General features: G+C 49.9%; 1 protein-coding gene across 2 annotated transcripts in view; it reads left to right on the plus strand.

The window, feature by feature from the left end:
* The window catches only part of Elk3 (ETS transcription factor ELK3), a 59099-nt gene that overhangs the window by 22551 nt on the left and 24518 nt on the right, over positions 1-12030 (plus strand). For both annotated transcript variants that reach the window (XR_003844493.1, XM_021204781.1), the window contains exon 2: positions 3402-3610. Coding sequence is in view for 1 of the 2 variants with exons in the window: in XM_021204781.1 (XP_021060440.1) it covers positions 3404-3610 (207 nt within the window). In the remaining variant the exon portion in view is untranslated. The remainder of the gene's footprint in view (positions 1-3401; positions 3611-12030) is intronic.

Below are 12030 nucleotides of genomic sequence, written 5' to 3' on the forward strand. Positions count from 1 at the left end.
TTCTTCTTCTTCTTCTTCTTCTTCTTCTTCTTCTTCTTCTTCTTCTTCTTCTTCTTCTTCTTCTTCTTCTTCTTCTTCTTCTTCTTCTTCCTCTTCTTCTTTTGAGACAGGGTTTCTCTGTATAGTCCTGGCGAATTCTTCTTCCTGGTAAGTCCCATAGTAAACTGAGTCAAGTTCAGCAGTCACGGTTCATAGAACACACCCCCAGCTACACGAGTCATTACTCTTCTCTTTCTGAACATTCTAAATGACAGGTATTGACAGGTATTGGGGTGGGTGATATGCTGGATGGTCGCATATGAGAACAACTGCAAGTTACAAAATATGATGTGGCCATGATTCAAATGAACAGTAGAAGTGGAGTCAAAGAAATATAGCTTGTGCCCTTGAGGGCACTTCCTTAATGGTCTTGGCTCTATGGCTCCATGTAATATCATTTGATGCGGGGACAGGAAGTCAGAACCGCCTTATGCTTCTGTGACACACCCCTCCCCACCGGATGGCTTCTACCGTGGGACTATGAGCTGGCTGAAAGAGAAGTATGTCTGATATTCACCACTGAGGAATGTGTGGCTTGGGCTTCCAGCACAAAGTAGAACTTTGTGCAACTCAGTCGTCAAAACCGGGGCATGGAGGAAGGCAGAGCAGTGGCTGGCGTGAGCCTGGAAGAAGAGCCAGTCTGTGCTGGGTGGGATGCTTTCCACACACGAAGCCTGAGCCCTCAGTCACCTCCAGGGAGCACAGTTGCTCACTGCAACTCTGAATGATTCCTGCTGTAGTTTGCCACCTCAGGGACTGGGCTCTGTCCTAAGAGCTGTTGGGTGACTCTGAGGTCCTTATCTCCCACCCTGGCCTTCTGTGGGTCTATTTCCTCTATTCCAGAAAGGTGGGAGATCCTGAAGCTGAGTGCCCCATTGCTACCAAACGCCTCTTCCCTGCCTGCCCTTTCATGCTTCCGTGAGCTCCCGAGGGCATCCTAATGAAGGGAGGACGAATATGTGTGATGTCCTAGTAGTCAGCTTTAGCTGTGGTATGCTTTGTAACAAACGGTCCCAAGAGTCCTTGGCACACTGTGGTATTTATTTTACTTCTGCTTCTTCAGACTGAACCTGTGCCCGGCTCTGATCAAATTGAGGTCAATTCTATGTATCTCATCACTTCAACCCAGTATTTCACTGTCGAGTTCAAGATACATAACTAAGCCCAACTCTCAGTGTGCTGAGGATGTAGGGACCTACCTCAGTGGGGCGCTGGCTGCCTGGCCCCTTAAAGGAAGAGAGAGGCAGGCTGAGCACTTCCCTCTCTGCAGAACTCCAAACTGGCTGGCATCTCTCTGCCTCTCCAGGAAGGCTCCTCTGAGTGACCACTAAATTTCAAAGATCTTTGGAAAACTCACTGCCAGAAGGCTTGGCTGGAGACACCCATGAATTTGAAACGTGTGTGGCTTACTTGAGCTCATTAGGAGTTGGAGCCACAATGCTGGCACATCCTGCCAGGAGCCCTTTCAGAGCTCAGGGGTTGCTTGGTGTGGTCTGAAGTCAGCAGTAACAGGGCTGACTCTTATAGACCCAGTGACTGCTGTGGTGAAGGGTGATCTCTTTAGTTCTTAGCCTGGATTGTCTTTAACAGAGACACCCGGGTGGCACCCACGGTGCTCAGAGGAACAAGAGGATTCTTTCTTCTGGCTGGGTCCATGAGGAAGCAGGAAGGGAATGCTTGTTAGGGGTGATGGGGCGGGCGGGGGGGGGGGTTCATACTGCAATGGGATGTTGCTGTCAGAATCCCAAAGCTGCTTCTTGTGGTGGTGTGGTGGAATGCAGGGTTCAGGCTGGCCAAGTATTCACCACTGAACAGTACTCTTGCCCCATGGGACCTACCTGAAGATGCAGAAAGAAGTCAGGCAGTTTGAAGTCTGTCCAAAGAGAATTGCCTGCCTCTCTCTGGCCCCTAGATTGATTAGAAGCTGTTCTATGAAGAGCAATGAGAAAAGGCGCTGAGGGGGACTCACTGTAGAAAAACTCTCTTCATGGCCATTATTCTGCCTTCCAGGCATCTTTCTTGCTGTCCTCATTGTTGTCACCCTGGGCTGTCCCAAAGAGACCCCATTGTCTCCTTGCCACAGATAGAGTTTCCTCATCCTGTCAGGCTTGTCTCTGCCTCACAGCTTGGCTTTTGTGTGTCTTGATGTCGAACCCCCAAACTCCAGCTTGAGATCTTCGCTGAACCTTCTAGACTTAGCCTCAAAATCTCAGCTCTGTTTGCCCAGGTCAAAGCACCCACCAGTGTTGGCTCTCAGCAGCTACCCTGTAGGAAGGCTTTTCCTAATGATCTGGATGTTAGTAAAATAAACGGGTAAGGCTGGCAAGCTGGCTCAGTGGGTCTAAAGGTGCCTGCCAGCAAGTCTGACTCCCTGAGTTCAATCCCCAGGACTCGATGGAAGGAAAGAATAGACGTGTGTCTGTCTGCCCTGCTTTGTATAGGTGCACACAGACCCAATAAATAAGTGTCACAGAACAAAGGGGGTGGTTTCTTATGAATACTACTCAAGGGGTCAAAATTCAGATCGTGACAGTCCAGCGATCCCACTTGAACTGCGTCTGTATGGATGAGCGGAGTCCACCAGGGTCTTAGAAGTAAGGAGCAGCATGTTAAGAGGAAGGAACAGCAGAGTTCATGCTACAGGCAAAGATGAAGGATAACATTGTTTTATGGTATTTCCTCTCCTGGTGGGAAAAAAAAAAACACTTCCTGCCGGTGTGCTGGGGACTGTGCGGCTTGGGCGACTACATGACAAGTGCTTAGGAAACTGAAGGTCTCCTCCTTCAGTTGGCGACAACCGATTCTTTAATCAGCATCTGCTGACTGGATGTCTGCTCTATGCAAGCACCGACCTGGGTTCTGAGATGGCTGACAGTCCAAAGAGTAACTGAGTTCCCCTCCCTGCAAAGCGAAAGGACAGTTTAACCAAGAGATGCTATCTATGGTTTCATGACCCTGGGTCCCTGTGTGACCTCACTTAGCCCTAGCAGACACTCATGGCCACACTTTAGCAAGCATGACTGACCAAGCTGCAGTTGATGTGATGGGTGGGAATAGATGAAGCTAGCCAATAGGAACTTAACTACACAGGTAAGGTTCATTCCTTTAGTCAGTTTTCTCCACGTAGCTCCCAGCACAGTGTGGTCTCTGCTGGTTTGTGATTGGTGAATTTCAGGACCGCAGGGCACTGCCATTGTGTCCCTGCATCAGGGCTGCTCATAACTGTGCAACCAGAAAACCCGTGTGTGTGACTAAGCCATCCATCGTGGGTGGGGTAGGAAGTACTCTCTCTTAAGCTCTGTGGAGCAGACCCCCCCCCCCCCCCCAGCGCTCTGACCTGCCTGCCTCCTGCCCCCTCCCAGGTATGGAGAGTGCAATTACACTGTGGCAGTTCCTTTTGCACTTGCTGCTGGACCAGAAACATGAGCACCTCATCTGCTGGACATCGAACGATGGCGAGTTCAAGCTCCTCAAGGCAGAAGAAGTGGCCAAGCTGTGGGGCCTCCGCAAGAACAAGACCAACATGAACTATGACAAGCTGAGCAGAGCACTGAGATACTATTACGACAAGGTAAAGCAAGCCTTGGCATCATGGGGGTGGAGGGCCAGGGAGGGCTCGCCTCTCTTAGTTCACTGAGGAGGAGCCTGGGCTGTGCATCCAATCAGAAAGCAGAAGCGGAAACTAAGGAGGCAGCTCGGTTAGTGAAGAGCTTGCCCTGCGGGCACAGGATCTGAAGTTAAATCTCTGGGGCCCAGGGCAAAGGCATGGTGTGGTGGAATATGCTTGGTATCCCAGAGCCAGACAAGTGGAGACAGGAGGATCCCTGGGACTCACTGGCCAGCCAGCCGTGCCTAATTGGCAAATTCTCAGCCACGTAGAGACCCTGTTTCAAAAAAAAAAAAAAAAAAAATTCCCCTGGCTTCTCTATGCACATGCCTACACATGAACACATACATGTATATGAACACATGTGCGTATAAGCAAATCACAGAAAACACACGAAAATGGAGGCAATCCATACCTTTAATTTTGAGATAAAAACAAACTGCTGAGGCTTTCCCATCCTGTGGGGACCCTTCGTATGTTCCTGGGGCTCAGTTCTTGAACCCTCCCCCTCATATGTAATTTGCTTAAGACAGGGCATCTACTGGTAGCATCTACTGCTGGCAGCAAGGCTAAGATGTCAACTGGCTCTGGGGACATTAGTAAGAATTACAGTCTGAGCTGAGCATGGTGGCGTGCGCCTTTAATCCCAGCACTCGGGAGGCAGAGGCAGGTGGATCTCTTGAGTTTGAGATCAGCGTGATCTACAGAGTGAGTTCCAGAATGGCCAGGGCTACATTGAGGAAACCCTAAAACCTTGAAAAAACAAAAAAACAAAAAATCAAAAAACAAAAAACAAGACAAACAAACAAAAAAGAATTACATTCTGCAAAGTCTGTTCTTTCTGGTCAGGAGTTTGGTCAGAAGGGCCTTCCCAGGGAAATGGTAGTTTGGGGGTGCCGTATTTTACCGCTTGTGTGTTGACGATTGTGTCCTGCGGCCTTGTGCATGCTAGGCAAGTTTTCCAACACCGAGTTACACTTCCAACCCTGGACACAATATTACTACCAAGGGGGTACCTCAGCATCCCTGTTTGTGAAATGGGAGACATAGCAATTCCACAGTCGGGGTCTCTGTGAGGATTCACCGAGCTACTGTATGCTAAGTACTTAGATCTGTGCTTGGTGTGTGACATTTGGCTTGTTAGTAACTTCTCCAATTAGAAGCAAAGCCAGTCTCATTTTTACATCATGGAGGTGAGGGACAGAGTGCTATAACTACAGAAAAAAAAGTGTACTTATTTTATGTACAATGGGTGTTTTACTTGCATGTGTTATGTGTAACATGCATGCAGTACCCATGGAGGCCAGAAGAGGGCGTTAGATCCCCGAAGACTGGAATCACAGCCGTTGTGAGCTGCCATGCGGGAGCTGGGAATTGAACTGGGTCCTCTGGAGGAGCAGCCGGTGCTCTTAACCATTAAGCTGCCCCTCCAGCTCATAGAGTTCTTAAGGTGAATCACAGCAAGGACAATTGGCATGAGTTTAATTTATGTCTTGCAAATTAGTTAGTATGCTTGGTAGAGCAAAACTTGTTCTATTTAGGATAAATCTATCAGGCTGGTAATTATTGGCCATTTCTGTTTGAACCCATGCTTGCTGACTACTAAACCTGATGGACAAAAAGGCTTAGAATCCTAGAAACTGGAGGGAGCTTTTGTTCTGGGTTCACTACCCTTACGGAAAGGTGAATCTTGAAGTGATTTAAATATTAGTTCCGGATCTATATTTAGTGCCTTCTGTCTGCAAACCTCTTTGGAATTGAGGACACAGGATTACACGGTTCAGGAAATGAAGACGTCATTAATTATAAAGGGCTCCTTTCTGTGCTCCTAATGGCATGCGATTATGTCATTGCCGCACTAAAGGTGCTTCCCATTAGGAAGGCAATTAATTAATCCCGACTTAATGCAGCCCTACAAAGATGTAAAGGCACTTCTCAGCTAATTTCACTGTGCAGAAGCCAAGCAACAAGCAGATGGCATCTTGCTTTGCGTTTTCCCCCACCCCCACCCCCCCAAGTTCTGTGTTCTGCCATGAGAATTGAGGGCCCTGCAGGAAAACAGTCTGCCTTGCCTGCTGGCAGAGAGCCCGGGAACTTGGCCTTTCTATTGTTTTAAATCAAGGTGTCAAAAAAAAAAAAGAGGGCTTGCCCCTGGGCGTGGGACTTAGAGTCACCTCTTCAAGGCCTTGGCACTGAACCTGAGGGCTTGTCCCATCAGCATGAAGGGATCTGCGTCCTGGGCAGGGGACTGACGGTTAGTGGCTGACAGCCTTTGTTTAGACAAGCATGTGCTCTCTAGAGTGAGAAGCATCAGGCTGGTGCAGGTTGGAGAGAGGGACAGTAAAGCGCCTCCCCCACAAGCAGAGGGCCCTGAAGAACCCCTGAAGAAATGCTGGGCATGACAGTTCAAGATTATTCACAATGGCAATTCCTGCGCTGAGAAGGGCAGACACAGGTAAATCTTTAGGGCTACCAACCAGCTGGCTTAGCCTGATAGGCGAGCTCCAGGCCAAAGAGAGACCCTGCCACAAAGGATGTTCCTATCACAAAGGTGTTCCTAAAGATGACATCTGAAGTCCTCTGGCCTCTACATGCATGTGCATACTTGTACACACACACATGCGCACATACACATGTGTGCATGCACACGTGCACATATATATGCACACACACAAGCACACATATACACGGAAGTACAATAGACATACTCAAAAGCGTACCTACATATGCACACATGTACCACACAAGTACAGTTCACATACATTGACGAGTACACACATACATGCACAAACACATATATGTGCAAGTACAATATACATACACATGAGCACCTACACCTACACACAAGTATAATTCATATATACAGAAACACATGCATGTATGCACACAAAGTTTTTTAACAAGCAGTTTCATAGCTGTTGGTCTGTTAGGAGTCTAGGGCCCTGTCCTGGGCACTTCCTGTTGTCTCTTTAGACTAGATGAAACTCCCATTAGGACAGGCCCTGCACCAGTCCTCCTATATGAAGCAGAACATACGGATTTGGTTGGGAGACCTCTCAAGCCTATGCAGTCAGTGGGTGGCAGGGCCCGGGGCCCCACCTGCCCTGTGCTGTTCCTTAAGACACAAACCTTCACTGCTGCCTTGGGACGTCTGAGATCAGGTAGGCAGCCCATACACTGTTCTCAGCTCAGGAGCTTTTATTATCAAGGGTTTTAATACTGAAACAGGCCCAAACAGATGTCACTGTAGACTCTGCATTTGCCTGTTTTCTTTTCCTATTACAAAACACACCGGGCTGGGTGTATAAAGAAAGTTCTGGAGATTCACAAGCACAGCAGTGGCTCTGGTAAAGGGTCCCCTTGGCGGTGTCATACCAGGAGGATGGCGTCATGGTGGGAGCATGTGAGAGGAGATTGAGGAGGGGTTTGCTCTTCTACAACAACCCACTCTTAGAAGATCCATCCCTGAGAAAGCATCTCTCCCACACCCTCAGTGACATGATCCATGATCACATGACACGCTCCCCAACCCTAAAAGGTGCAGCATTGCCACACTGAGGACTTGGGGACTCTGGGGACACACTCCAGCCATGGCCGACACAGAGCCGACAGCAATGCAGTTAGAAAAGGAAAGAAGAGGGGGAGGAGGGAAGAGAGAAGGGAGGGGCAGAAGAGCCAAGAGGCAGACACAGGAAGACAGTGGCCACTGTGGCATTAAGATCAGCTATTTTGCATTTTTTTTCTGGCCAACGCTTCTGGCTTGGGCAGCCTTGCCAGCCGCACTCTGGTGAGCTGCATCGGTCAAACTGGTTTAAACTAGTTTAACCCTACCAACATTAGGTTGGCAATCCTGGCCGATATAAATGTCCGGGCTCTCGCTGGAAGGGCGCAGCTTGGCTCAGAGCCTCTGTGGCGATGAAACCCTTGGGTCATGCGGGCCTGGGTGTGATGTCCTGCTTCGTTTCACAGGCAGATCCAGGCTGGCCGCTTCTGCTTGTCAGCGTGACAGTCATCGACACCCTCCTCCTTCACACTCAGCCTGTGAGAAGGAGAGCTCTGTGGCTGTCTCACTCTGGTAATTTTGTCTGCTGCCTTCTCTAGCTGCCTTTCCCTGGCGGCTGAAAATGCGCATCCTTTGGTTTGTCCTAATAGGGAAGTTTCTCTGCCCGAACAGACAAGCCTGCGAATAGCATTATTTTTATATGGTATATGTTGTATTTTTAGCTTGTTCCAGCATATTAAAAGTGGGCAGAGGAGAAATGTGTAAGAAAGAAAGAAAGAAAGAAAGAAAGAAAGAAAGAAAGAAAGAAAGAAAGAAAGAAAGAAAGAGCTATAAAACAAGACACGGAGGAAAAATAGTTTATGTGTTCATGACATCTGGCAGGGTGAAGGGCTCTACTCAGTGTCCCTTCAAAACATGTGCCCTCCAGCCCACAGACTGTACCAGAGAGGTGGGCATGGTGTAGCCTTCGGACTAGGTGTTTGGGTTAGAATCCAGCTGCGGGAAAAGCAATCTGGGCCTGAGCCTTCTTTTAAAATGTATTTGTTTATTCGACGTAATTGTATATGTTTGTTTTTGTGGGCACATGGGTGTGGGTGTACGAGGAAGCCGGCAATCAAGGTCAGGTCTCCACTGTGCCTTTTGAGTCAGGGTCTCATCTGCCTGACTGTGCCTCCCCAGCATTGAGACTGCAAACACACACCAGAGATCAGACCTGAGGTCAGTCCTCTGGTTCCCATCAGAAGCACTTTACTGACTGGGCCATTTCTCTAGCATCCCCGTACCCCAATTTTTCTGTGAACTGAGGATTGGGTCCAGGGGCCCTCACATGCTAGGCACTCTTCTTTTTAGGTACATTGAGGATGACAGCAGACTCAATACAAGGGCCCACAGTGAATAGTCTCAGGGGTACCTGCACCCTTTTGACATAGTGCCCACTACTTGAAAGATGAGCTGGGCGTGGTGGCGCATACCTTTAATCCCAGCACTTGGGAGGCAGAGGCAGGCGAACTTCTGAGTTCCAGGACAGCCAGGGCTACACAGAGAAACCCTGTCTTGAAAAAGAGAAAGAAAGATATGATAAAGCCTTGGCCACCCACACATCTCTGGATTTCCTCATGGTCACAGTGCGCTATGAAGGGAAGATATGGGGTGGGGGTGGGGCATCAGGGTTTGCAATGATGAGCTCTAACAAAAGCCCACCTGGAGATAGGGGAGATGGGTGAGGGCTGAGGGGCCCCCCTGGCAAGAAACTCTTAAGCATCGAGGGACCACTGAGCCTTGGGCAGCAGAAGGCAGAGGTAGTAGAGAGACCAGGGCTCTGGGTGGTCCTTACCTTCTTGCTTTCCCTGGTGTGTGAATCACTCTCTGAATGAGCTTCAGCTCATCTCTGATGAGTTGGAGGGTTTAGTAGGTTCCCCCCACCCCCAGTTAGTTTTAAAACCATCACGACAGAAAGGTAGACTTGATGATGTAATCAGAAGGATGTCTTTCGGAGATTTTGCTAGTAAGCTGTCTTTTTACTCCTTCATGATACAGGGGCATGCCTGGTTTTAAAATCAAGGAAGAAGGAAGAGACTGATGAGCAGTCCATGTAGCTGCTGCCCCCCCCCCCCNCCATGGATGTGCGACGTGCACATACCTGGACCCAGAAGAGGGCATCAGTCCCTGGGACTGGAGTTACAGATGGTTTTGAGCTGCCATGTAGGTGCTGGGAATTAACCCCATTCCTCTAGAAAAACACAGTCAGTATTCTTTAGGCACCAAACCACCTCTCCAGCTCCACTCATTCACGACTTAACAACTCTTGGGTGTTCATAGCTTGGCATGGACAAGATCCTTCTCTGTCATCTCTGTCCCCGTGCCCTCAGGTCCCTCAGCCGTTTCTTTGAAAATGTCCCTCCCGCTCCTTGCATGGTTCGGCAACTCTGGGGCTAGGGACAGACACGTAAATCGTTCCCAGGCCCCAAATTATAGAAAGTGCTAGCAGTGATGTGGTGCCCGGCTTTCCAGAGGAGGGAGGAAGGGGAGTAGAGACAGAGAGACTTCTGGGGGTCAAGATACTTGTTGACCAGGAGCTCCTGGGCTGAACCTGAGTTCAGCTGGTGCCAGGCTGGGAGTCGTCAGGAAGGAATGCCAAGTGGAGAACAGCAGTGTGGGCAGATGGGAGGTGTGAGCGTTTGACCTTTCCAAGTGCAGAATATTTATTTAGGGAAAGAGGTTGAGACTGGGAGAGACGTGTGGGGCAGCATCTACTTTCTCGAGAGAGGCAGCAAAGTATGGAAAGCAAGAAGGAGCCATGATTAGATTTGAATGTTTGGAAGATAAAAACCGCACATCCCCCGTGCTTATTGGCATCGGTGGTTTCTCACTCCAACGCCACCATTCTGATCCTTTTGGCCAGTTACTGAGAAAGCGTGGTTCGGATTGGCTGCGCCATGACATCAGAACCAAGACCTGCGGAGCCCCTCCTCCTCCAGCAACCCCAGGGACAGGGAAGGAAAGTGTCACTGTCTGGCAATCTTGCAGGTGCAGCTGCTCATGGGAAGCTGACGACATCGACCTGGGTCGCTACAGACGGAGACCCGGAAGCTTATTTAATCCCTTACCCCTTTCCATCCAACAGACCTATTGTCTCTGCTGTTGGCAGCGAGCGTTCTTCCCAGGGGGAGACTGGAAACTTTGCCAGCTCCCTTCTCAGCCACAGATGAAACTGGCAGTGGGATGAACGTCCTGCCCTTCCATCTCCACAGCAACCTCCCAGCTGATCCTCGCAGGCGTACCGCGGGATCTTTACCTAATTGGAGGGAAATTAGGGGGAGAGCAGTCAAGACAGAGTCACCGGCTCCAAATCCCAGGTCGAACCCATCACCTTCTTAGCTTAATTGGGTAATTTGTTTTAAATGGGGTATGCAATCACGCTGAGAAAAATGTTAGTATTAATAACATGTATCTGAAGTCAGCTGTCTGGGCTGAAAAGCCTTGGTTCTGATCCTTTATAATAATTTTTTGAGAAGATAAAATGATCTATCTTCAGAGTGGGGGACAGATGAGTCCAGCAGGTGTTCCAACCGGAGAACGTCCTCGAACGCCCAGCTGGGCTGTTGTCACAGAGCTTCTGCCTGGCCCTAGGCCTGTGCATGGAGAGCCCGAGCCCTCTGCTGGGTGGCTCTTCGTACCTTGTCAGCTGCTCAGAGTGTTAGAGGACAGCAGATGGCACTTAGGCTCTTGTCCAGAGGCCAAGGGTGTAACCAGGACTTCCCTGCATGAACTTGGCCCTGGAAGCTACCCGGAGACCGGTTTGGTGGCGGAACTCCTCCCCGGTGGAGGGCTTCGAAGCTGTCCACCTTGTCCCAAGAGATGGCAACCAGCATAAGGTGGCAGGCTGTGGGAGTGTAAAGGGGTCGGAGGCGTTATTTGGGGGTGCTTCCTGTCTTGCACATGCTTCCAAGCCGGGTGTCCCCAAAGCCCTCCACATTCCTCCAAATAGGGTGGTTGCTAAGAAACGGGATGAGGCAGTCTTGAGAGCACAGTTAACAGGGACTGCTGCGTGGTACTCAGCTGCCGAGGCTCCCACAGCCATGCCAAGTCGCTGCATCAGGCCCTTACCCTTGCCCACACTGAGTCCCCCTTGGCAGGCTCCAGCATTCTTGCTCCGGGCTCTTAGCTGCGGGAAAATTTAGGGATTGTGTAGACAAACTGACAAAAAACCCGCCAACATTCACATCACACCTCCCACCGCCCACCAGCCGCCAGCTGCTCCTCTGGGCGGCCTCTTCCCACTCCCCTCACAGGAGCAGCTCTTACCCCAGATGGTAAGGCCAGGAGGGAAGCTCACGTGTATGGGGCATGCTGTGTGTGACTCAGGGCTAGGCAGTGAACATTTGTTAACTCCTAAGGCATCTGGCCTTGTGGCCAGTGACGGACCCATTCTAGAGACAGAGATACTGAGTCTCAGGCACATTGGGGTTTAAATAGCACACCCAAGATCAAACGGCTGCTTGGAGTTAAGCATTCATCCTAGAAGTTTGGACCTTGGCTGCGTAGTTTGTGCAGATTGCTGGGGGCCCAGGTTGGTGTCTTCATCCTTCATATGGCATCCTATGGCTGATCACTAGCTCTTATGTAGGCCAAGAGAAGGGGAGGCCTCAACATTGACTGCTCACGTGGTCAATGGAAAGATTGTTCTGAGCTCCGAGTGTTAGGTAAGATGCTCTGAGCTAGCTGTGAACTGGAGGTGTTGGTTGGTCGCCCCAGAGAACACGCGTGCTTCCTGAAGGGAGCCAAGCTGAGGGCTGGAGAGATGAAGCAGACAGAGTTTGAAGCCAGTCTCATGTATATAGTGAGTTTGAGACCCTGTTGAGAGAGAAAGAAGTGGGGGGGG

The sequence above is a fragment of the Mus pahari genome, chromosome 9 (assembly GCF_900095145.1).
Source record: "Mus pahari chromosome 9, PAHARI_EIJ_v1.1, whole genome shotgun sequence".
Lineage (NCBI taxonomy): Eukaryota > Metazoa > Chordata > Mammalia > Rodentia > Muridae > Mus > Mus pahari.